The sequence below is a fragment of the Rhinoderma darwinii genome, chromosome 5 (genome assembly GCF_050947455.1).
Source record: "Rhinoderma darwinii isolate aRhiDar2 chromosome 5, aRhiDar2.hap1, whole genome shotgun sequence".
Taxonomy (NCBI): Eukaryota; Metazoa; Chordata; class Amphibia; order Anura; family Rhinodermatidae; genus Rhinoderma; species Rhinoderma darwinii.
In genome coordinates this window covers 14,407,410-14,433,245 of record NC_134691.1, presented here as the reverse complement: position 1 = coordinate 14,433,245, position 25,836 = coordinate 14,407,410, and the positions used below count along the sequence as shown (strand labels likewise).

Below are 25,836 nucleotides of genomic sequence, written 5' to 3'. Positions count from 1 at the left end.
GCAAAAATTGCAACATCTGCTATTTGTTGCAGGTTTTATCTCCCCATTGAATTCTGTTTCAATATGTCTTTATTAAACAGTTGAGACATCAGAAAATATATGTGTATAACAGTTCTACTCACAGGTAGAAGTAAATAGTTAGTCTCAAATAATAATTAAATCGTTAATTCCTATGAGTTTTAACATTTTGATAAATTGGGATTCAAAATAATATGGTTAATAAAAGAAAGGTAAATAAAATAAATGTTGTGAAGAACGTATACAGGTCATCATAAAGAAAAAAAAAATGTATACAACAGACAACAAACCCGCAACAAAAAGGAGCGATTCCGCAGCATAAATTGACATACTGCGGATTAAAAAAATGCATGGCGGGCAATTTATTTCCAGCATTAATAACGGTCTTGGTGTATTTTCACACAGCGTGTGGATGAGGTATTACGCTGCTGTTTTTCTGCAATGGAATATGTTGTGGAAAATTGCAGCATTTACATTACATGTGGAGATACTCTAAGACTAGGTGCTCAGTCTCAGCATTTACATTACATGTGGACATGCTCTAAGACTAGGAGCTCAGTCTCAGCATTTACATTACATGTGGAGATACTCTAAGACTAGGTGCTCAGTCTCAGCATTTACATTACGTGTGGACATGCTCTAAGACTAGGAGCTCAGTCTCACTATTTACATTACGTGTGGACATGCTCTAAGACTAGGAGCTCAGTCTCAGCATTTACATTACATGTGGACATGCTCTAAGACTAGGAGCTCAGTCTCAGTATTGACATTACATGTGGACATGCTCTAAGACTAGGAGCTCAGTCTCAGCATTTACATTACATGTGGACATGCTCTAAGACTAGGTGCTCAGTCTCAGCATTTACATTACATGTGGACATGCTCTAAGACTAGGAGCTCAGTCTCAGCATTTACATTACATGTGGACATGCTCTAAGACTAGGAGCTCAGTCTCAGCATTTACATTACATGTGGACATGCTCTAAGACTAGGAGCTCAGTCTCAGTATTGACATTACATGTGGACATGCTCTAAGACTAGGAGCTCAGTCTCAGTATTTACATTACATGTGGAGATACTCTAAGACTAGGAGCTCAGTCTCAGTATTTACATTACGTGTGGGCATATTCTAAGACTAGGAGCTCAGTCTCAGTATTTACATTACATGTGGACATACTCTAAGACTAGGAGCTCAGTCTCAGCATTTACATTACATGTGGAGATACTCTAAGACTAGGTGCTCAGTCTCAGCATTTACATTACGTGTGGACATGCTCTAAGACTAGGAGCTCAGTCTCAGCATTTACATTACATGTGGACATGCTCTAAGACTAGGAGCTCAGTCTCAGTATTGACATTACATGTGGACATGCTCTAAGACTAGGAGCTCAGTCTCAGCATTTACATTACATGTGGACATGCTCTAAGACTAGGTGCTCAGTCTCAGCATTTACATTACATGTGGACATGCTCTAAGACTAGGAGCTCAGTCTCAGCATTTACATTACATGTGGACATGCTCTAAGACTAGGAGCTCAGTCTCAGCATTTACATTACATGTGGACATGCTCTAAGACTAGGAGCTCAGTCTCAGTATTGACATTACATGTGGACATGCTCTAAGACTAGGAGCTCAGTCTCAGTATTTACATTACATGTGGAGATACTCTAAGACTGGGAGCTCAGTCTCAGTATTTACATTACGTGTGGGCATACTCTAAGACTAGGAGCTCAGTCTCAGTATTTACATTACATGTGGACATACTCTAAGACTAGGAGCTCAGTCTCAGTATTTACATTACGTGTGGGCATACTCTAAGACTAGGAGCTCAGTCTCAGTATTTACATTACGTGTGGACATGCTCTAAGACTAGGAGCTCAGTCTCAGTATTTACATTACGTGTGGACATACTCTAAGACTAGGAGCTCAGTCTCAGTATTTACATTACGTGTGGACATACTCTAAGACTAGGAGCTCAGTCTCAGTATTTACATTACATGTGGACATACTCTAAGACTAGGAGCTCAGTCTCAGTATTTACATTACATGTGGACATGCTCTAAGAATAGGAGCTCAGTCTCAGTATTTACATTACATGTGGAGATACTCTAAGACTAGGAGCTCAGTCTCAGTATTTACATTACGTGTGGGCATACTCTAAGACTAGGAGCTCAGTCTCAGTATTTACATTACATGTGGACATACTCTAAGACTAGGAGCTCAGTCTCAGTATTTACATTACGTGTGGGCATACTCTAAGACTAGGAGCTCAGTCTCAGTATTTACATTACGTGTGGACATGCTCTAAGACTAGGAGCTCAGTCTCAGTATTTACATTACGTGTGGACATACTCTAAGACTAGGAGCTCAGTCTCAGTATTTACATTACGTGTGGACATACTCTAAGACTAGGAGCTCAGTCTCAGTATTTACATTACATGTGGACATACTCTAAGACTAGGAGCTCAGTCTCAGTATTTACATTACGTGTGGACATGCACTAAGACTAGGAGCTCAGTCTCAGTATTTACATTACATGTGGACATACTCTAAGACTAGGAGCTCAGTCTCAGTATTTACATTACATGTGGACATACTCTAAGACTAGGAGCTCAGTCTCAGCATTTACATTACATGTGGACATGCTCTAAGACTAGGAGCTCAGTCTCAGTATTGACATTACATGTGGACATGCTCTAAGACTAGGAGCTCAGTCTCAGTATTTACATTACGTGTGGGCATACTCTAAGACTAGGAGCTCAGTCTCAGTATTGACATTACGTGTGGACATGCTCTAAGACTAGGAGCTCAGACTCAGCATTTACATTACATGTGGACATGCTCTAAGACTAGGAGCTCAGTCTCACTATTTACATTACATGTGGACATACTCTAAGACTAGGAGCTCAGTCTCAGCATTTACATTACATGTGGACATGCTCTAAGACTAGGAGCTCAGTCTCAGCATTTACATTACATGTGGACATGCTCTAAGACTAGGAGCTCAGTCTCAGTATTGACATTACATGTGGACATGCTCTAAGACTAGGAGCTCAGTCTCAGCATTTACATTACATGTGGACATGCTCTAAGACTAGGTGCTCAGTCTCAGCATTTACATTACATGTGGACATGCTCTAAGACTAGGAGCTCAGTCTCAGCATTTACATTACATGTGGACATGCTCTAAGACTAGGAGCTCAGTCTCAGCATTTACATTACATGTGGACATGCTCTAAGACTAGGAGCTCAGTCTCAGTATTGACATTACATGTGGACATGCTCTAAGACTAGGAGCTCAGTCTCAGTATTTACATTACATGTGGAGATACTCTAAGACTAGGAGCTCAGTCTCAGTATTTACATTACGTGTGGGCATATTCTAAGACTAGGAGCTCAGTCTCAGTATTTACATTACATGTGGACATACTCTAAGACTAGGAGCTCAGTCTCAGCATTTACATTACATGTGGAGATACTCTAAGACTAGGTGCTCAGTCTCAGCATTTACATTACGTGTGGACATGCTCTAAGACTAGGAGCTCAGTCTCAGCATTTACATTACATGTGGACATGCTCTAAGACTAGGAGCTCAGTCTCAGTATTGACATTACATGTGGACATGCTCTAAGACTAGGAGCTCAGTCTCAGCATTTACATTACATGTGGACATGCTCTAAGACTAGGTGCTCAGTCTCAGCATTTACATTACATGTGGACATGCTCTAAGACTAGGAGCTCAGTCTCAGCATTTACATTACATGTGGACATGCTCTAAGACTAGGAGCTCAGTCTCAGCATTTACATTACATGTGGACATGCTCTAAGACTAGGAGCTCAGTCTCAGTATTGACATTACATGTGGACATGCTCTAAGACTAGGAGCTCAGTCTCAGTATTTACATTACATGTGGAGATACTCTAAGACTAGGAGCTCAGTCTCAGTATTTACATTACGTGTGGGCATACTCTAAGACTAGGAGCTCAGTCTCAGTATTTACATTACATGTGGACATACTCTAAGACTAGGAGCTCAGTCTCAGTATTTACATTACGTGTGGGCATACTCTAAGACTAGGAGCTCAGTCTCAGTATTTACATTACGTGTGGACATGCTCTAAGACTAGGAGCTCAGTCTCAGTATTTACATTACGTGTGGACATACTCTAAGACTAGGAGCTCAGTCTCAGTATTTACATTACGTGTGGACATACTCTAAGACTAGGAGCTCAGTCTCAGTATTTACATTACATGTGGACATACTCTAAGACTAGGAGCTCAGTCTCAGTATTTACATTACATGTGGACATGCTCTAAGAATAGGAGCTCAGTCTCAGTATTTACATTACATGTGGAGATACTCTAAGACTAGGAGCTCAGTCTCAGTATTTACATTACGTGTGGGCATACTCTAAGACTAGGAGCTCAGTCTCAGTATTTACATTACATGTGGACATACTCTAAGACTAGGAGCTCAGTCTCAGTATTTACATTACGTGTGGGCATACTCTAAGACTAGGAGCTCAGTCTCAGTATTTACATTACGTGTGGACATGCTCTAAGACTAGGAGCTCAGTCTCAGTATTTACATTACGTGTGGACATACTCTAAGACTAGGAGCTCAGTCTCAGTATTTACATTACGTGTGGACATACTCTAAGACTAGGAGCTCAGTCTCAGTATTTACATTACATGTGGACATACTCTAAGACTAGGAGCTCAGTCTCAGTATTTACATTACGTGTGGACATGCACTAAGACTAGGAGCTCAGTCTCAGTATTTACATTACATGTGGACATACTCTAAGACTAGGAGCTCAGTCTCAGTATTTACATTACATGTGGACATACTCTAAGACTAGGAGCTCAGTCTCAGCATTTACATTACATGTGGACATGCTCTAAGACTAGGAGCTCAGTCTCAGTATTGACATTACATGTGGACATGCTCTAAGACTAGGAGCTCAGTCTCAGTATTTACATTACGTGTGGGCATACTCTAAGACTAGGAGCTCAGTCTCAGTATTGACATTACGTGTGGACATGCTCTAAGACTAGGAGCTCAGACTCAGCATTTACATTACATGTGGACATGCTCTAAGACTAGGAGCTCAGTCTCACTATTTACATTACATGTGGACATACTCTAAGACTAGGAGCTCAGTCTCAGCATTTACATTACATGTGGACATGCTCTAAGACTAGGAGCTCAGTCTCAGTATTGACATTACATGTGGACATGCTCTAAGACTAGGAGCTCAGTCTCAGTATTTACATTACGTGTGGGCATACTCTAAGACTAGGAGCTCAGTCTCAGCATTTACATTACATGTGGACATGCTCTAAGACTAGGAGCTCAGTCTCAGTATTGACATTACGTGTGGACATGCTCTAAGACTAGGAGCTCAGACTCAGCATTTACATTACATGTGGACATGCTCTAAGACTAGGAGCTCAGTCTCACTATTTACATTACATGTGGACATACTCTAAGACTAGGAGCTCAGTCTCAGCATTTACATTACATGTGGACATGCTCTAAGACTAGGAGCTCAGTCTCAGTATTGACATTACATGTGGACATGCTCTAAGACTAGGAGCTCAGTCTCAGTATTTACATTACGTGTGGGCATACTCTAAGACTAGGAGCTCAGTCTCAGCATTTACATTACATGTGGACATGCTCTAAGACTAGGAGCTCAGTCTCAGCATTTACATTACATGTGGACATGCTCTAAGAGTAAGACTAGGAGCTCAGTCTCACTATTTACATTACATGTGGACATACTCTAAGACTAGGAGCTCAGTCTCAGCATTTACATTACATGTGGACATGCTCTAAGACTAGGAGCTCAGTCTCAGCATTTACATTACATGTGGACATGCTCTAAGACTAGGAGCTCAGTCTCAGCATTTACATTACATGTGGACATGCTCTAAGAGTAAGACTAGGAGCTCAGTCTCAGCATTTACATTACATGTGGACATACTCTAAGACTAGGAGCTCAGTCTCAGCATTTACATTACATGTGGACATGCTCTAAGACTAGGAGCTCAGTCTCACTATTTACATTACATGTGGACATGCTCTAAGAGTTAGACTAGGAGCTCAGTCTCAGCATGTACATTACATGTGGACATACTCTAAGACTAGGAGCTCAGTCTCACTATTTACATTACATGTAGACATACTCTAAGGCTAGGAGCTCAGTCTCAGCATTTACATTACGTGTGGACATGCTCTAGACTAGGAGCTCAGTCTCAGTATTTACATTACATGTGGACATACTCTAAGACTAGGAGCTCAGTCTCAGTATTTACATTACGTGTGGACATGCACTAAGACTAGGAGCTCAGTCTCAGTATTTACATTACATGTGGACATACTCTAAGACTAGGAGCTCAGTCTCAGTATTTACATTACATGTGGACATACTCTAAGACTAGGAGCTCAGTCTCAGCATTTACATTACATGTGGACATGCTCTAAGACTAGGAGCTCAGTCTCAGTATTGACATTACATGTGGACATGCTCTAAGACTAGGAGCTCAGTCTCAGTATTTACATTACGTGTGGGCATACTCTAAGACTAGGAGCTCAGTCTCAGTATTGACATTACGTGTGGACATGCTCTAAGACTAGGAGCTCAGACTCAGCATTTACATTACATGTGGACATGCTCTAAGACTAGGAGCTCAGTCTCACTATTTACATTACATGTGGACATACTCTAAGACTAGGAGCTCAGTCTCAGCATTTACATTACATGTGGACATGCTCTAAGACTAGGAGCTCAGTCTCAGTATTGACATTACATGTGGACATGCTCTAAGACTAGGAGCTCAGTCTCAGTATTTACATTACGTGTGGGCATACTCTAAGACTAGGAGCTCAGTCTCAGCATTTACATTACATGTGGACATGCTCTAAGACTAGGAGCTCAGTCTCAGTATTGACATTACGTGTGGACATGCTCTAAGACTAGGAGCTCAGACTCAGCATTTACATTACATGTGGACATGCTCTAAGACTAGGAGCTCAGTCTCACTATTTACATTACATGTGGACATACTCTAAGACTAGGAGCTCAGTCTCAGCATTTACATTACATGTGGACATGCTCTAAGACTAGGAGCTCAGTCTCAGTATTGACATTACATGTGGACATGCTCTAAGACTAGGAGCTCAGTCTCAGTATTTACATTACGTGTGGGCATACTCTAAGACTAGGAGCTCAGTCTCAGCATTTACATTACATGTGGACATGCTCTAAGACTAGGAGCTCAGTCTCAGCATTTACATTACATGTGGACATGCTCTAAGAGTAAGACTAGGAGCTCAGTCTCACTATTTACATTACATGTGGACATACTCTAAGACTAGGAGCTCAGTCTCAGCATTTACATTACATGTGGACATGCTCTAAGACTAGGAGCTCAGTCTCAGCATTTACATTACATGTGGACATGCTCTAAGACTAGGAGCTCAGTCTCAGCATTTACATTACATGTGGACATGCTCTAAGAGTAAGACTAGGAGCTCAGTCTCAGCATTTACATTACATGTGGACATACTCTAAGACTAGGAGCTCAGTCTCAGCATTTACATTACATGTGGACATGCTCTAAGACTAGGAGCTCAGTCTCACTATTTACATTACATGTGGACATGCTCTAAGAGTTAGACTAGGAGCTCAGTCTCAGCATGTACATTACATGTGGACATACTCTAAGACTAGGAGCTCAGTCTCACTATTTACATTACATGTAGACATACTCTAAGGCTAGGAGCTCAGTCTCAGCATTTACATTACGTGTGGACATGCTCTAGACTAGGAGCTCAGTCTCAGTATTTACATTACGTGTGGACATACTCTAAGACTAGGAGCTCAGTCTCAGTATTTACATTACATGTGGACATGCTCTAAGACTAGGAGCTCAGACTCAGCATTTACATTACGTGTGGACATACTCTAAGACTAGGAGCTCAGTCTCAGTATTTACATTACGTGTGGGCATACTCTAAGACTAGGAGCTCAGTCTCAGTGTATATTTACCGTGAGAAATGTCCAAAAAGTCTGTAAGGCAGAAGCGCTATGTCCTGGAAGAACGATGAATCTGTAAGAAAAAAGTAACAGATAATAAGCAAGTGACACCACGGAGCTCTGAAGATACAATATGCAGTAAATTAACTACTCCCAGGATCGGATAGGCCCACCAGAGAACAGAGGATCCTCTGTAGGGCCACAAAATTGACATAATGGGCCCCAAAGGCTCAGCAGAAAACAACCCTATTTGAAGGGGTCTTTGGAGCCAATCACTTGTCACATATTTCTTATGGGATGATTTACATGTAGCAGAGCTGAGTGTGTCATTCAGTTGTTTCCTTGGACAATTATGAGAAGACATTAGGGGGAATTATATATACAATTTACGCCAGTTTTCAAATGTCAAAAAGTTAAAAGCTAAAAAAAAATTATATTCATCTCACCACTTTTAAAATGTGGCAAGAAAAGTAGTCAGGGTCAGTTGGGAGGGGGCGGGACCACATTGGACCAACAGATTTAGGCCAGAAATTGGACAGCCAAAGATACGTCAAATTTATAAAGAGGCATGCCCCACTTAATAAATGTGCCGCTTTTTGCTCCAACACTCTACTGTCAAGACTGTCATATGAAACGTCAGTCTTAATATATCTGCCTGATTGAATTAATATACACTATATAGCTAAAAGTATGTGGACACCCCTTCTAATTATTGAGTTTAGGTGTTTCAGCCACACCCATTGCACACAGGTGCATACAATCAAGCACACAGCCATGCAAGCTCTATAGACAAATATTGGTAGTAGTATGGGTCATACTGAAGAGCTCAGGGACTTTATATGTGGCACTGTCAGAGGATGCCATCTTTGCCACAAGTCAATTTGGGAAATTTCTGATTCTGCCCTGGTCACCTGTAAGTGCTATTATTCTCTTCTAGATTTTCCCTGGTCACCTGTAAGTGCTATTATTATCTTCTAGATTTGCCCTGGTCACCTGTAAGGGTATGTTCACACACTTAAAGGGAACCTGCCACCAGCATTTCACCTATTAAACCAGCAATACCTTGTGGTAGTGGGTGAAAAATCATTTCTATATAACCTATAATTATCTTCTTAGTCGGCTCTGTAGCTTTAGTATTCTGTTTATTTAGTGTTCCCACACCGTATGCTAATGAGCAGAAAAGAGTCAAATCGTTGTTTGAAAAGAGTCAAATTTTCATCCCTCAAGTCTTTCCGAGTTTACCCCGCCTCCTTACTTTTGATTGACAGCTCCTCGCCTTCCCCCAGCACACAGTATCCCGCGCTTGTGCATTGATGTCCTCTTCGGGTGTGTGCGCACAAAGGGACACAGGATTATTACGATAAAAAGTGCAAAATGTTTGCAGACCGTTATTTACAGTCGGAGGAGTTTGGGAGAGGGGATAACGGCAATGAACTTTTGATAGCAGCAGCCAGTGAGGGATAAGTAAAGTTCAATAGGTGAAATGCTGGTAACATGTTCCCTTTAACAAAAAACAGCTGTAAAGTACGGGGCAGTTTTCAAGGGAAAACAGTCTCTGATTTTCAGCCGTTGTTATGCATCAGGCGTTTTTTGATGCGTTTTATACGGCCATTTTTGGAGCTGTTTTTCTATTGACCCAATGAAAAACGGCTCGAAAAACGGCTCAAGAGTTGAAATGCTCTTCTTTTTTACAGGGCAATTTTTTCTGCACCATTTTTACAAATGGCCACGTAAAAAACACCCTGTGGAAACGAAACGACGTTTTTCCCATTGAAATCAATGGGCAGATGTTTAGAGGCGTTCAGCACCCGTATTTTCAGTCGTTTTTCGGGGCGTTTACGGCTAAAATATTTACGGCTAAAAATAAGCCGTGTGAACATTCCCGAAGTGTTATTATTATCTGCTAGATCTGCCCCGGTCACCTGTAAGTGATATTATTATCTACTAGATATGCCCTGGTCACCTGTAAGTACAATTCTTATCTGCTAGATCTGCCTCGGTCACATGTAAGTGTTATTATTATCTGCTAGATCTGCCCTGGTCACCTGTTAGTGCTATTATTATTTGCTAGATCTGCCCCAGTCACATGTAAGTGTTATTATCTGCTAGATCTGCCCCGGTCACCTGTAAGTGTTATTATTATCTGCTAGATCTGCCCCAGTCACCTTGTGAGTGTTATTATTACATGCTAGATCTGCCCCAGTCACATGTAAGTGTTATTATTATCTGCTAGATCTGCTCCGGTCACCTGTAAGTGTTATTATTATTTGCTAAATCTACCCTGGTCACATGTAAGTGTTATTATTATCTGCTATATCTGCCCCAGTCACCTGTAGGTGTTATTATTATCTGCTAGATCTGCCCCGGTCACCTGTAAGTAGTATCATTATTTGCTAGATCTGTCCCGGTCACCTGTAAGTGTTATTATTATTTGCTAGATCTGCCCGTCACCTGTAAGTGTTATTATTTGCTAGATCTGCTCCGGTCACCTGTAAGTGTTATTATTATTATTTGCTAGATCTGCCCCGGTCACCTGTAAGTGTTGTTATTATCTGTTAGATCTGCCCCAGTCACCTGTAAGTGTTATTATTATCTGCTAGATCTGCCCCTGTCACCTGTAAGTAGTATCATTATTTGCTAGATCTGTCCCGGTTACCTGTAAGTGCTATTATTATCTGCTAGATCTGCCCCGGTCACCTGTAAGTGTTTTATTATTTGCTAGATGTGTCCCGGTTACCTGTAAGTGCTATTATTGTGAATTAAAAGCATCTAGGGGAAGCAAAATCTTAGCCATGAAGTGCTGAAGCGTGAAAAAATTGCCTATCCTCTGTTGTATCACTCACTACAGAGATTCACACCGCCTCTGGAAATGACATCAGCACCAGAACTGTGCGCCTGGAGTTTCATGAAATGGATTTCCATGGTCGCTGCACACAAGCCTGAGATCACCATGTAACAAAAGAACAGGCAATGTATCACTTTGTAACTAGGGAGATTTTCCATTCAGGAGTATGGAAAAGCTCTGATGGGAGTTGTAATGGCGGCCATACCGATCACTCAAGGACTTATATTCACTGTTAAAAATGGGTTTTCCAGTTTGATATAAATACTGTCTAATAAAAGTTTCTGTATCTTTCTAAAATACTTTGAAGAGAATTTACAAACCATTTGTACCGGTTTTGTGATGGAAAAAACTATTTGCGCATTTTGGCGCACACCATATTTGCGCTAAAATGTGAAACTTTTCTTATCAGTCACCACTTGTGAAAACTGGCTAGAAAAACCGAGTGGGGTTAACCGGAGGAGGGGTCTTGGCCAACAACTTTCCGACAGATTTATTATCACTAAAGAAAAGAAAATTTTAGCGCACATCGATTTTATTTTCTATCTTTAGGACAGTCCAAAATGCGTCAGCATTTTTTAGAAGATGTGCACCTTTTAATAAATGTGGCACAATTTTATCTAACATCAATGGGAGCCATTTTCGGACGTTTTTTGGCGTGTTTTCTGATGCGGTTTCCGCGTAAAAAAACTCTGTGTGAACTCCCCCTTAAAGAGTAACTAAACTTTCAAAAAAAACTACTGACATGTCATAGTGACATGTCAGAAGTTTTGATGGTTGGGGGTCTGAGCACTGAGACTCCCACCAATCGCTAAAACGAAGCGGCAGAAGCGCCCGGGTGAGCGCTGAGCCGCTTAGCTTCTGATCAGCTTTTCTCAAAAAGCCGAGCAGTTGGTGTACGGGCTCATACACTTTCTATCCCGAGAAAAGCCGATCATAAACTCACCCGAGCACTTCTGCCGCTTCGTTTTAGCGATCCGTGAACCAGTGCTCGACCCCCACCGATCAAAATTTCTGACATGTCACTATGACATGTCAGAGGTTTTCTGAAAGTTTAGTTACCCTTTAAAAATAATCTTTCCGTTCACTGACGTCATATTTACATGCGCACGTAATTACCACACTGGCTATATACTGTATTTTGTACTTACTGGAACACCTCAGCCATATTGATCAAACACTGACTAGTGTAAGTCGGTCTGTAGGTTTCCCATACCGGAGGCCATATGTGGCAGTTATATTTACCAGTATGATGTCATAGTACACTATCATGACATCACTGATGCAGCTCGTGACCTATTAAAGGAAATCTCCCATAGTAATTTGTGTTCCTTGCGAGCACATTGCAAAATATTTTGCTCCTTGTACTTTACTGTAAGGTTTCTACATTGTAGCAGACCGTGGCTGTCACCTTCATGACAATTATTTTCCCATGCCAGCAAATGTCAGACCCCACCCACTTTTGTTATTTAGATTTGGAATCCGCGTCTTCTAAGATATTAACTGATTATTGTAGTTTGGGCGTTTTCGGAGGTGACAGAGTCCCTTTAAGAACCCTATTTTTTTTATTTTTTCGTTGTCGCATTCCAAGAGCTGTTACAACTTTATTCTACGAGTCGACGTGATTACACTCATACCTAATTTAATTTGTGTTTTTTTTTAATGTTTTAGTACTTTAACCCAGTAAAAAAACATTTTCAAAGAATTTTTTTGTGTTGCCATATTCTAAGTCATAACTTATATATTTTTCTGTCGACATAGCCGGGATTCAGGATGAACGAGAAACAATAATTCTTGCTTTTTTTTTTGTGCCGTTCCCCGTACTGGATAAATAACGTGATTTTTTTTTTCGATAATTCAGGTTGTAACAGACGCTAATTATCTGTCGCTTTCTTTATTTTGTTTTTAAAATAAAATACTTGTATGTTTTTTTTGTTTTTTTTATTTATTTAATGTCTTGTATTTAATTTCTATTTTCTTTATAAGCTGGTGGGTTACAGAGAGAGCCCCCTCCCTCTATAGACCATTAAGATGCAGCCAAGCTCCCGCTTCACCCAGCACGGGACAATCGTGCAGAGTTTAGAATAGGCCGCCGTAAAAAGGTGGCAGCATAGCCTAAAGCCCCTTGGTGGCCGCTGTAAAAAAAAAAAAAAAATAATTAAAAAAAAGGCATATTGGCGGTCACTAAGGGGGTCAAAGAATGTAATTTACATGGCACAAATGGTAAATGTTAGCAGCTGTAATACCTCTTTACTATAACTCAATCTATCGGGTCTATGAGTGATACCTCCGCATACTGTACATATAACATAAGACAGTCCTTTTTTTATTTAGCAAATTACCAGGACACCTACATTTTCCCTTTATTGGCGTTGACATCATGGGAGGTTGAGCCGCCATCTTGAAAAAGTCTGAGTTCATAATCTGTAAGAAAGATAGTTGCTGTTAGTACAGGGAATACATTGGGATGTAGACTATAGACCATGTTAGCCGTCACACAGGCAGGAAACTGGAGAATAATTTAATTTCCCCACCATTTTGTTATTATAATTATATTTTCATATTTCCTTTGAATGAATTCTGAGTAATTAAAGGGATGCCCCCTATTCAGTAGTAACAAAGAGCAGCTCTCTCTCTGGAGGACCCAGCATGTCCGAGCATTATAGGGAAAGCCCATTGATTTCTAAGGGGACTGTGTAATGATCAACTTCCCCTGTGGTGGCGCTGCAGATAAATGTAAGACTTGTTGTTGGATTCCCCCACTAATTACAGCTGATTGCTGGAGGTTCCACCAGAAAAAAACCCTGAAATAAGTTTATCATCAGGGGACCCTTAACAAGTAGGGATTGGCCAAAGCAGAGAGGCCCTTTAAGTGGATCTACAAACATATAAGTCGAGTCTTAGTGACCACATTAAGAATTCTGAATATTTGAATGCATTTGCAATGCTCTGCTCCTGAATACAGAGAGGTATTAGACTTTATTACCACTTGTATTAGGCTGTACAACATTTTATATTTGTATAAATAAATATATATATATATATATATATATATTTATTTATATCATATTATATATTAAAAAATGTAAAAACATTTTTACAGTGGAGGGGTTAATGTGCTTTTGCTATAAACCAGTTCTCTATAGCTGGAGAGATGTCCAAGTCTGGCACTAGATCTCATTTATTTAAATGGGTCTAAAGTGGATGCCCAAATTACCCATCAATGACAATGTTCCAATGCAACTCTTTTTATTGTATACTGCTAGAACGGTGGAAAAGGATAGTGGCGCTAGAAATCAGCCCTGCCCCTTTGGCTGTTAAATATAATTGGCCATCCTAGTGGCCCCCGAAAAAAAAAATGAGCAGAGCCAACATGAGCCAAAGGGGTTCGGCTGATTTCTAAAGCCACTATCCTATCCCACCATCCTAGCGATATGCCATCTATGTCTTTAGTAAAAAAAAATATATCCTAAATGAGCAGCCTGGGACTTTCCGAATGCCACTGCTACTTTGCCACTTTCTCTCGATCAGCAGAACTCCCACAGGGGAGTTCCCTGTCAGTTTGGCTCCATCTCACTATGGGGTGATATGAACCTAGGGGGTGATATGAGGGGTGCTATTAACCTGCACCGCTTCCCCCTCTCCACAAGTATACCTCACAATCGTTCTATATGTCCGATGAATTATACTTTATATGGAGCGGGGCTTATGCAAATATGCCCCTAGTTGGGGGTTACTGGCCAGAATGGGGGCACAGCTTAATAATGTCCCGCAAAGGGGGATTCGACTGTTGGGAGGTAAGCGCAAGCACCGCAATATTTTCAAACAAAGGAAGGATAAACCAGCCCAAGGGTCTTGATGCCCTTCTGTCCCACCGACAAGAATTGAGCCTTTTGTCTCATGACGGGGGCTGTGCTGTGGCCTTTTATCTTTATACACAGGGGGATAATCAAATATGATTGGCCACCAAGATGTGAAAAGTATTAGTGCCCCATTGTCTCTGTTGTTGCCACTCAAAAGTTATTTCCACCAGTCCCCAAGGTCTCAACTTTTATCTTCTTCCCTGTCCTGTATCAAAGACTAGAGATACTTGGAAAAATTCCTGTCCTATCTGAAGTGCTTTCTATGTGCCGGGTTCAGGTCATGGTGTTGACAGGGTGAACAATATTTATAATATTATCAGATAAAAAGCAAATCCTGAGGAAGGAGAATTTGTAATGTGTATGAATAGTCGGTGGTGCTCATGCTTTCCCTTTAGTTTATTCTCTAATGTTACCCAGCTGATAAAGTCGGAGAATGTCATTTCGAGGGGGGTTTCAGAGATTTTGTTTGGTGGTTCTGGTATTGAAGGAGTCAGGACTATATTTAAAGCACTCAAATCCCTTTGTGCAGAGCTGTAGATTTTTGAACATCAATGGTTGTTGTCAGTGTTATGGGGGCATCTGTGACTGGTGCAGGCTGTAATGGGGGCATCTGTGACTGGTGCAGGCTGTAATGGGGGCATCTGTGACTGGTGCAGGTTGTAATGGGGGCATCTGTGACTGGTGTAGGCTGTAATGGGGGCATCTGTGACTGGAGCAGGCTGTAATGGTGGTATATGTGACTGGTGCAGGTAGTAATGGGGGCATCTGTGACTGATACAGGCTGTAATGGGGGCATCTGTGACTGGTGCAGGTTGTAATGGAGGCATCTGTGACTGGTACAGGCTGTAATGGAGGCATCTGTGACTGGTACAGGCTGTAATGGAGGCATCTGTGACTGGTACAGGTTGTAATGGGGGCATCTGTGACTGGTGCAGGTTGTAATGGAGGCATCTGTGACTGGTACAGGCTGTAATGGAGGCATCTGTGACTGGTGCAGGTTGTAATGGGGGCATCTGTGACTGGTGCAGGTTGTAATGGAGGCATCTGTGACTGGTACAGGCTGTAATGGAGGCATCTGTGACTGGTACAGGCTGTAATGGAGGCATCTGTGACTGGTACAGGTTGTAATGGGGGCATCTGTGACTGGTGCAGGTTGTAATGGAGGCATCTGTGACTGGTACAGGCTGTAATGGAGGCATCTGTGACTGGTGCAGGTTGTAATGGGGGCATCTGTGACTGGTGCAGGTTGTAATGGGGGCATCTGTGACTGGTGCAGGCTGTAATGGGGGCATCTGTGACTGGTGCAGGTTGTAATGGGGGCATCTGTGACTGGTGCAGGTTGTAATGGAGGCATCTGTGACTGGTACAGGCTGTAATGGAGGCATCTGTGACTGGTACAGGCTGTAATGGAGGCATCTGTGACTGGTACAGGTTGTAATGGGGGCAACTGTGACTGGTGCAGGTTGTAATGGAGGCATCTGTGACTGGTACAGGCTGTAATGGAGGCATCTGTGACTGGTGCAGGTTGTAATGGGGGCATCTGTGACTGGTGCAGGTTGTAATGGAGGCATCTGTGACTGGTGCAGGTTGTAATGGGGGCATCTGTGACTGGTGCAGGTTGTAATGGGGGCATCTGTGACTGGTGCAGGCTGTAATGGGGGCATCTGTGACTGGTGCAGGTTGTAATGGGGGCATCTGTGACTGGTGCAGGTTGTAATGGAGGCATCTGTGACTGGTACAGGCTGTAATGGAGGCATCTGTGACTGGTACAGGCTGTAATGGAGGCATCTGTGACTGGTACAGGTTGTAATGGGGGCATCTGTGACTGGTGCAGGTTGTAATGGAGGCATCTGTGACTGGTACAGGCTGTAATGGAGGCATCTGTGACTGGTGCAGGTTGTAATGGGGGCATCTGTGACTGGTGCAGGTTGTAATGGAGGCATCTGTGACTGGTACAGGCTGTAATGGAGGCATCTGTGACTGGTACAGGCTGTAATGGAGGCATCTGTGACTGGTACAGGTTGTAATGGGGGCATCTGTGACTGGTGCAGGTTGTAATGGAGGCATCTGTGACTGGTACAGGCTGTAATGGAGGCATCTGTGACTGGTGCAGGTTGTAATGGGGGCATCTGTGACTGGTGCAGGTTGTAATGGGGGCATCTGTGACTGGTGCAGGCTGTAATGGGGGCATCTGTGACTGGTGCAGGTTGTAATGGGGGCATCTGTGACTGGTGCAGGTTGTAATGGGGGCATCTGTGACTGGAGCAGGCTGTAATGGGGGCATCTGTGACTGGTGCAGGTTGTAATGGAGGCATCTGTGACTGGTGCAGGTTGTAATGGGGGCATCTGTAACTGGTACAGATTGTAATGGGGGCATCTGTGACTGGTGCAGGCTGTAATGGGGGCATCTGTGACTGGTGCAGGTTGTAATGGAGGCATCTGTGACTGGTGCAGGTTGTAATGGGGGCATCTGTGACTGGTGCAGGCTGGAATGGGGGCATCTGTGACTGGTGCAGGCTGGAATGGGGGCATCTGTGACTGGTGCAGGCTGGAATGGGGGGATCTGTGACTGGTGCAGGCTGGAATGGGGGCATCTGTGACTGGTGCAGGCTGGAATGGGGGGATCTGTGACTGGTGCAGGCTGTAATGGGGGCATATGTGACTGGTGCAGGCTGTAATGGGGGCATCTGTGACTGGTGCAGCTTGTAATGGGGGTATCTGTGACTGGTGCAGGTTGTAATGGGGGCATCTGTAACTGGTACAGATTGTAATGGGGGCATCTGTGACTGGTGCAGGCAGTAATGGGGGCATCTGTGACTGGTACAGGTTGTAATGGGGGCATCTGTGACTGGTGCAGGTTGTAATGGGGGCATCTGTGACTGGTGCAGGCAGTAAAGGGGGGCATCTGTGACTGGTACAGGTTGTAATGGGGGCATCTGTGACTGGTGCAGGTTGTAATGGGGGCTTATGCGACTGGTGCAGGTTGTAATGGGGGTATCTGTGACTGGTGCAGGCTGTAATGGGGGCATCTGTGACTGGTGCAGGCTGTAATGGGGGTATCTGTGACTGGTGCAGGTTGTAATGGGGGCATCTGTGACTGGTGCAGTCTGTAATGGGGGTATCTGTGACTGGTGCAGGTTGTAATGGGGGCATCTGTGACTGGTGCAGGTTGTAATGGGGGCATCTGTGACTGGTGCAGTCTGTAATGGGGGCATCTGTGACTGGTACAGGTTGTAATGGGGGCATCTGTGACTGGTGCAGGTTGTAATGGAGGCATCTGTGACTGGTACAGGCTGTAATGGAGGCATCTGTGACTGGTACAGGCTGTAATGGAGGCATCTGTGACTGGTACAGGTTGTAATGGAGGCATCTGTGACTGGTACAGGTTGTAATGGGGGCATCTGTGACTGGTGCAGGTTGTAATGGAGGCATCTGTGACTGGTACAGGCTGTAATGGAGGCATCTGTGACTGGTACAGGCTGTAATGGAGGCATCTGTGACTGGTACAGGTTGTAATGGGGGCATCTGTGACTGGTGCAGGTTGTAATGGAGGCATCTGTGACTGGTACAGGCTGTAATGGAGGCATCTGTGACTGGTGCAGGTTGTAATGGGGGCATCTGTGACTGGTGCAGGTTGTAATGGAGGCATCTGTGACTGGTACAAGCTGTAATGGAGGCATCTGTGACTGGTACAGGCTGTAATGGAGGCATCTGTGACTGGTACAGGTTGTAATGGGGGCATCTGTGACTGGTGCAGGTTGTAATGGAGGCATCTGTGACTGGTACAGGCTGTAATGGAGGCATCTGTGACTGGTGCAGGTTGTAATGGGGGCATCTGTGACTGGTGCAGGTTGTAATGGGGGCATCTGTGACTGGTGCAGGCTGTAATGGGGGCATCTGTGACTGGTGCAGGTTGTAATGGGGGCATCTGTGACTGGTGCAGGTTGTAATGGGGGCATCTGTGACTGGAGCAGGCTGTAATGGGGGCATCTGTGACTGGTGCAGGTTGTAATGGGGGCATCTGTGACTGGAGCAGGCTGTAATGGGGGCATCTGTGACTGGTGCAGGTTGTAATGGAGGCATCTGTGACTGGTGCAGGTTGTAATGGGGGCATCTGTAACTGGTACAGATTGTAATGGGGGCATCTGTGACTGGTGCAGGCTGTAATGGGGGCATCTGTGACTGGTGCAGGTTGTAATGGAGGCATCTGTGACTGGTGCAGGTTGTAATGGGGGCATCTGTGACTGGTGCAGGCTGGAATGGGGGCATCTGTGACTGGTGCAGGCTGGAATGGGGGCATCTGTGACTGGTGCAGGCTGGAATGGGGGGATCTGTGACTGGTGCAGGCTGGAATGGGGGCATCTGTGACTGGTGCAGGCTGGAATGGGGGGATCTGTGACTGGTGCAGGCTGTAATGGGGGCATATGTGACTGGTGCAGGCTGTAATGGGGGCATCTGTGACTGGTGCAGCTTGTAATGGGGGTATCTGTGACTGGTGCAGGTTGTAATGGGGGCATCTGTAACTGGTACAGATTGTAATGGGGGCATCTGTGACTGGTGCAGGCAGTAATGGGGGCATCTGTGACTGGTACAGGTTGTAATGGGGGCATCTGTGACTGGTGCAGGTTGTAATGGGGGCATCTGTGACTGGTGCAGGCAGTAAAGGGGGGCATCTGTGACTGGTACAGGTTGTAATGGGGGCATCTGTGACTGGTGCAGGTTGTAATGGGGGCTTATGCGACTGGTGCAGGTTGTAATGGGGGTATCTGTGACTGGTGCAGGCTGTAATGGGGGCATCTGTGACTGGTGCAGGCTGTAATGGGGGTATCTGTGACTGGTGCAGGTTGTAATGGGGGCATCTGTGACTGGTGCAGTCTGTAATGGGGGTATCTGTGACTGGTGCAGGTTGTAATGGGGGCATCTGTGACTGGTGCAGGTTGTAATGGGGGCATCTGTGACTGGTGCAGTCTGTAATGGGGGCATCTGTGACTGGTGCAGGTTGTAATGGAGGCATCTGTGACAGGTGCAGGTTGTAATGGGGGCATCTGTGACTGGTGCAGGTTGTAATGGGGGCATCTGTGACTGGTGCAGGTTGTAATGGGGGCATCTGTGACTGGTGCAGGTTGTAATGGGGGCATCTGTGACTGGTGCAGGCTGTAATGGGGGCATCTGTGACTGGTGCAGGTTGTAATGGGGGCATCTGTGACTGGTGCAGGTTGTAATGGGGGCATCTGTGACTGGTGCAGGCTGTAATGGGGGCATCTGTGACTGGTGCAGGTTGTAATGGGGGCATCTGTGACTGGTGCAGGTTGTAATGGGGGCATCTGTGACTGGTGCAGGTTGTAATGGGGGCATCTGTGACTGGTGCAGGCTGTAATGGGGGCATCTATGACTGGTGCAGGTTGTAATGGGGGTATCTGTGACTGGTGCAGGCTGTAATGGGGGTATCTGTGACTGGTGCAGGCTGTAATGGTGGTATCTGTGACTGGTGCAGGCTGTAATGGGGGCATATGTGACTGGTGCAGGTTGTAATGGTGGTATCTGTGACTGGTGCAGGCTGTAATGGGGGTATCTGTGACTGGTGCAGGCTGTAATGGTGGTATCTGTGACTGGTGCAGGTTGTAATGGGGGCATCTGTGACTGGTGCAGGCTGTAATGGTGGTATCTGTGACTGGTGCAGGTTGTAATGGGGGCATCTGTGACTGGTGCAGGCTGTAATGGGGGCATCTGTGACTGGTGCATGTTGTAATGGGGGTATCTGTGACTGGTGCAGGCTGTAATGGTGGTATCTGTGACTGGTGCAGGCTGTAATGGGGGCATCTGTGACTGGTGCAGGTTGTAATGGGGGCATCTGTGACTGGTGCAGGTTGTAATGGGGGCATCTGTGACTGGTGCAGGCTGTAATGGGGGCATCTGTGACTGGTGCAGGTTGTAATGGGGGCATCTGTGACTGGTGCAGGTTGTAATGGGGGCATCTGTGACTGGTGCAGGTTGTAATGGGGGCATCTGTGACTGGTGCAGGCTGTAATGGGGGCATCTATGACTGGTGCAGGTTGTAATGGGGGTATCTGTGACTGGTGCAGGCTGTAATGGGGGTATCTGTGACTGGTGCAGGCTGTAATGGTGGTATCTGTGACTGGTGCAGGCTGTAATGGGGGCATATGTGACTGGTGCAGGTTGTAATGGTGGTATCTGTGACTGGTGCAGGCTGTAATGGGGGTATCTGTGACTGGTGCAGGCTGTAATGGTGGTATCTGTGACTGGTGCAGGCTGTAATGGTGGTATCTGTGACTGGTGCAGGTTGTAATGGGGGCATCTGTGACTGGTGCAGGCTGTAATGGTGGTATCTGTGACTGGTGCAGGTTGTAATGGGGGCATCTGTGACTGGTGCAGGCTGTAATGGGGGCATCTGTGACTTGTGCAGGTTGTAATGGGGGTATCTGTGACTGGTGCAGGCTGTAATGGTGGTATCTGTGACTGGTGCAGGCTGTAATGGGGGCATATGTGACTGGTGCAGGTTGTAATGGTGGTATCTGTGACTGGGGCAGGCTGGAATGGAGGCTTTCGTAGCTTTCAGTGTTATGGGGGTGTAGGTGGCCGTGCAGGCTGTAATGGGGGTGCATATGGTTGACGATAAAAAGTAGCTTGTTTACCAGAAACATCTGCCCACCCCTGGTGTATATTAATAGGCTTTAACATTAGATCTAGTGTGGTATGAGAAGAGTGAATCTTTTTACCTGATTGGCCGACGGTTCTGTCTATAGAATACAATGGGTGAATCACGTCACACTATTCGCTCAGCTCTACATATAATTTATCCAATGTCTTAAAAACCCAAATATAAAAATAACGCCCCATATGTCCCCGGCCCTAATACTCTCAGTCTACTGTATATGAGCGCAGCCCCCGCCCTGTACAATGGCAACGTCTGCTGAACAGTCCCAGGCCGGCTCTGATGTGACACGTGAGATCCATAGCTGGAATTCCAGCTATGTGCGCGCTCCTTTAAGAATAATAACAGAAGTGACTGGACAGCCAAACCGCTACTGAAGATCGCTGAGCGCCTTGTCATTGGCACAACCAAAATAAAGTAAAAATAAAAATAAGGATCTCACAAAATAATGTCACACATATTCACATCTTAGGCTCATTTTATGTGTGTTGGATTATGCGTCCAAATCTGCATCAAATCCGCTAAAAATCTGCATCCCATGCATGTAAATGCGGTTTCCGCAACCCCGTTCACACACAACGGAAAATTTCTGCGCAGATTTTTCCCCGCACCGTGGAAAATAAACAGCCACAGAAATAAGTAGCATGCTACATAGTGATTGCAGTTTGGCCAAAAAAGCCATTTGTAGATCTAGTTCTGCACGGAAAAGCAGAACCTCATCGAATAACTGTATACTGTTTAAACACTGAACTCAATTATAACACAGTATGCAGTAAGCTCCCCCTAGTGGTGGCTGCAGGTAGGCAGAATATGCATCTATGAATTTTATCACTTAAAGGGGTTTTCTAGGACTAAAACACTATTGGCCATTAATGTCTGGATTGTATTTGAGTCAATCAGGATTTGAAGCTCTATATCAGGAAAACAATGTTAAATCATTTTAAAGGGGTTGTCCGGGCACAAGGCGGTTTTTCATACTGATGACCTATCCACAGGCTGGGTCATCAGTATATGATCGGTGGGGGTCCGAATAGCTGTCCCGACTGCCTCCGGGCACCGAATGTTATGCAGTGGTCGCTGTCAGAAACAGATGAGTCTGACTACTGCATAGCCGCCGTGCTGTCGTACTGCTACACTGCTAATATTCACTTGAATAGGTGCAGTACTGCAGCATGGCCGCTATAGTGTGACCGGAGGCATCTGTTTCCAGCACAGACATCCGGTGCCCGGAGGAAGCCGGAGTGACTGATCGGTGTGGGGTCCGGGTGTCGGACCCCCACCGATCATATACTGATAACCTGTCGGTAAGTGTTCGATTTCCCTGCAGTGCCACCACAGGGGAAATTAAGTATTACACAGTGCCCATTCATATCAATGTGTTGACTGTGTAATACAGGACAGAGCAGGTCCTCCAGAGAGAGAGAGACGCTCTATGTAACCGCTCTCCACTCTGACCAAAAGATTAGGATCCTGAACAGAGGACCCCCCTCTCTGATACCTCAGAATTCCCTAATAGGGTGTATGACAATGGGATTTCTAAACTGGACAACTGCTTTAAAGGGTAAGTAAACGTTCAACAAACTTCTGACATTTTATAGTGACATGTCAGAAGTTTTGATTGGTGGGGGTCCGAGCACTGAGACCCCCACCAATCGCTTAAACAAAGCTTTAGAAGTGCCCGTGTGATCTCTCAGTCGCTTCGTTTGTATTCGGCTTTTTTCGGAAATCTATGTATCAGAGTACAGGCTCAGTAGAAAGTCTATGAGCCCGTACTCCGCTACATCGGCTTTCCGGAAAAAGCCGAACAGAAACGAAGCGGCTGAGCGATCACACAAGCACTTCTCGCGCTTAGTTTTAGTGATTGGTGGGGGTCTCAGTGCTCGGACCCCCACCAATCAAAACTTCTGACATGTCACTATGACATGTCCGAAGTTTGTTGAGCATTTAGTTACCATGTAAGGCCAAGTGGCTGGGTTCTGAATGGGTTAACGAAACAAAACAGAAACCAATCAGGGCACAGAAAGGGCAAAACTGCTGCAAATTACAAGGAACTGAAGACACAAAAGTTGAGAAGGTGTTTGCTAAATATCCGGCGTCCTTATATCCTGTGGACAAATAACAACTGATATCATTTTCTCTTTGCTTTTCCATTGCTTTTCAATGGCGAACAGCGTGGAATTTCTTCACTGGGTTTCTTGCAAAACGTTTTTATCTCCTGCGCTTACGGTATCTATTTTTAGCGAGTCAAGACATATTAGCAGCTTCCGGAATCAAGAAAAGATTCTTCTCTTACGTGATCTAATATATCCTTATTATTAATATCATGGTTATTATTATACCGATTTATTATTAACCCTTTCCCAACGCAGCCATTTTTCGGATTTTCACTTTTTTTTCCTCCCCACCTTACAAAAGCCGTAACTTTTTTATTTTTCCATCAATACTGCCGTATCAGGGCTTGTTTATTGCGGGACGAGTTGTAGATTTTCACAGCACCATTTATTGTATCATATCATGTAGTGGGAAACTGGAAGAAAATAATTTGTGGGGTGGAATAGGAAAAAAACGGTGATTCCTCAATCTTTTGGGTGGTTTTGTTTTTACGGCGTTCACCGTGCGGACTAAATAATGATATATTGTAATAGTTCAGACTTTTACGGACACGACGATACCAATTATGTTCGTTTTTAATTTTTTTTTACATTGTGCTTGAGGGAAAATGGGAAAAGGGGGGTTTTAAACTTTTAAATTTCTTAACTTTTTTTTATTTATTAAAAAAACAACTTTAATTCACTGTTTTTTACTTTTTTTTACTTGGCCCCCTAGGGGACTTCAACCAACAATCGTTGGATCGCTTGCACTATATACTGCAATACTAATGTATTGCAGTATATCGTGATTCTGACAGTCTCCTATGAAGCCCCCAGGTTGCCATGCCAACCAACGGCACCCCCGATCTCGCGGCGGCGGCGCGCGGGGGGGGGGGGTGTTGGAAAGTTACAGGGGGTCATCCCCCCTGCTTTTAGTCATTTAAATGCCGCGGTCGCTATTGACGTGCGGCATTTACCGGATCGCGCTTGAGTGGGATCCCTCTCGTTACCCGGAAGGGTCGGCTGTAACACACAGCAGCCACGTTTGTCCTATGGAGCGGGCTCAGCCTGTGAGCCCGCTCCATATTCCCCTGCCTGGCATGTGCCGTATATATGCGGCGGATGTCGGGAAGACGTTGAAGGCTATGTAAACCTTTAAGGTGCATTTTTTTAAAAATAAATAAATAAACAGGTCAGTCAGTGTATTTGGTGCAATCTTATAATTTGTTTTTATTAAAATTTAATTTTACTTTTTTAGAAGCAGCTGCTCTGTATTCTCTTTACAGAGCAGCTATATGTAGCGCTGAATCCTGTTCCCGTCAGGTCCGCGGGACTGATGGGTTCTGTGAAAGTGGATCCTGTGTGTCAGAGACACGCAGGACCAGCTGACACCGAACCCGTCAGGTCTGCGAGACTGACGGATTCAGGTCATAATTTACGACAATTTCTGGCATAAATTAGAGTAAATTGTTGGGCTATGGAAGACTCTGCCCCTTCCACTAAGCCTTGCTTACTTTTTAGAAAAGTAACGAGGGTGGCACAAAAAGGTCAAAAGTCGCAATTTGTGCAGAGCCTGCCTCGCTGCCACGTTGTACCTGCCCGTTGTCCCCAACTCACTACTCCCCCCGTCACTGCTCCAGCGCCATCCAAGAAGAAGTGACTGTGATTGGCTGCGTATTTTGGCCGTGTTTTTCGCAAAACCACAGTGTTCCTGCCTCAGTTATGAGAAACGTGACAAAAAAGCGACAAAAACGAGACAACCCTTATTCAACTGAATGTGTTACAACCTCAGGACACCGGGCCCGACCAGCCCACCGGCCCGCATAGCACCTGTGTGGTCTGCCTCCATGACGACATTATTTAAATTAGAAAATCGCACCACATCCTGAAATCGGGAGTCATTGTTGCTCATAGCAACCAATCAGATTGCTGCTTTTATTTTCAAGCCCTCTCTGAAAAAAAAACAAAAAACGAAAGCTGAAATTTGATAGGTTGCTATGGACAACAATGACACTGGTCAGTTTTGAGAGAAATGTGATGGGATGGACTGAGGAGCGGTCGTTCCGCCACAATGTTAGCGCACGGCCAGCTGTTTATTCAGAGGCGTTATCTTACTAAAGCGAATTGGTTATTAAGGGTCCTCTTACGCGGTCCGACATGGGTCGAGTAAACGAGCGCCGATCAACTAAACAGCTCATTGATCGACACTCGTTTTCTTATTACACAAGGCGCTATGTATGGGGGTGATTGTTACTGCGATCGCTCTTCCTCATACATTTCTGCAGCGTAGAGAGGGAGATGCGC

The 25,836-nt window shown here is 44.5% G+C and overlaps 1 protein-coding gene across 1 annotated transcript in view; it reads right to left on the bottom strand.

Moving 5' to 3' along the window:
* Positions 1-25,364, bottom strand: part of TMEM71 (transmembrane protein 71) — a 68,922-nt gene extending 43,558 nt beyond the window's left edge. The window contains exons 1-3 of the mRNA XM_075827960.1: positions 25,320-25,364; positions 13,261-13,330; positions 8,077-8,137 (exon numbers count right to left, since the gene is read on the bottom strand). Of these exons, the coding sequence (XP_075684075.1) occupies positions 8,077-8,137; positions 13,261-13,327 (128 nt within the window). The 5' untranslated portion in view covers positions 13,328-13,330; positions 25,320-25,364. The remainder of the gene's footprint in view (positions 1-8,076; positions 8,138-13,260; positions 13,331-25,319) is intronic.
* Positions 25,365-25,836: the final 472 nt, after the last annotated feature.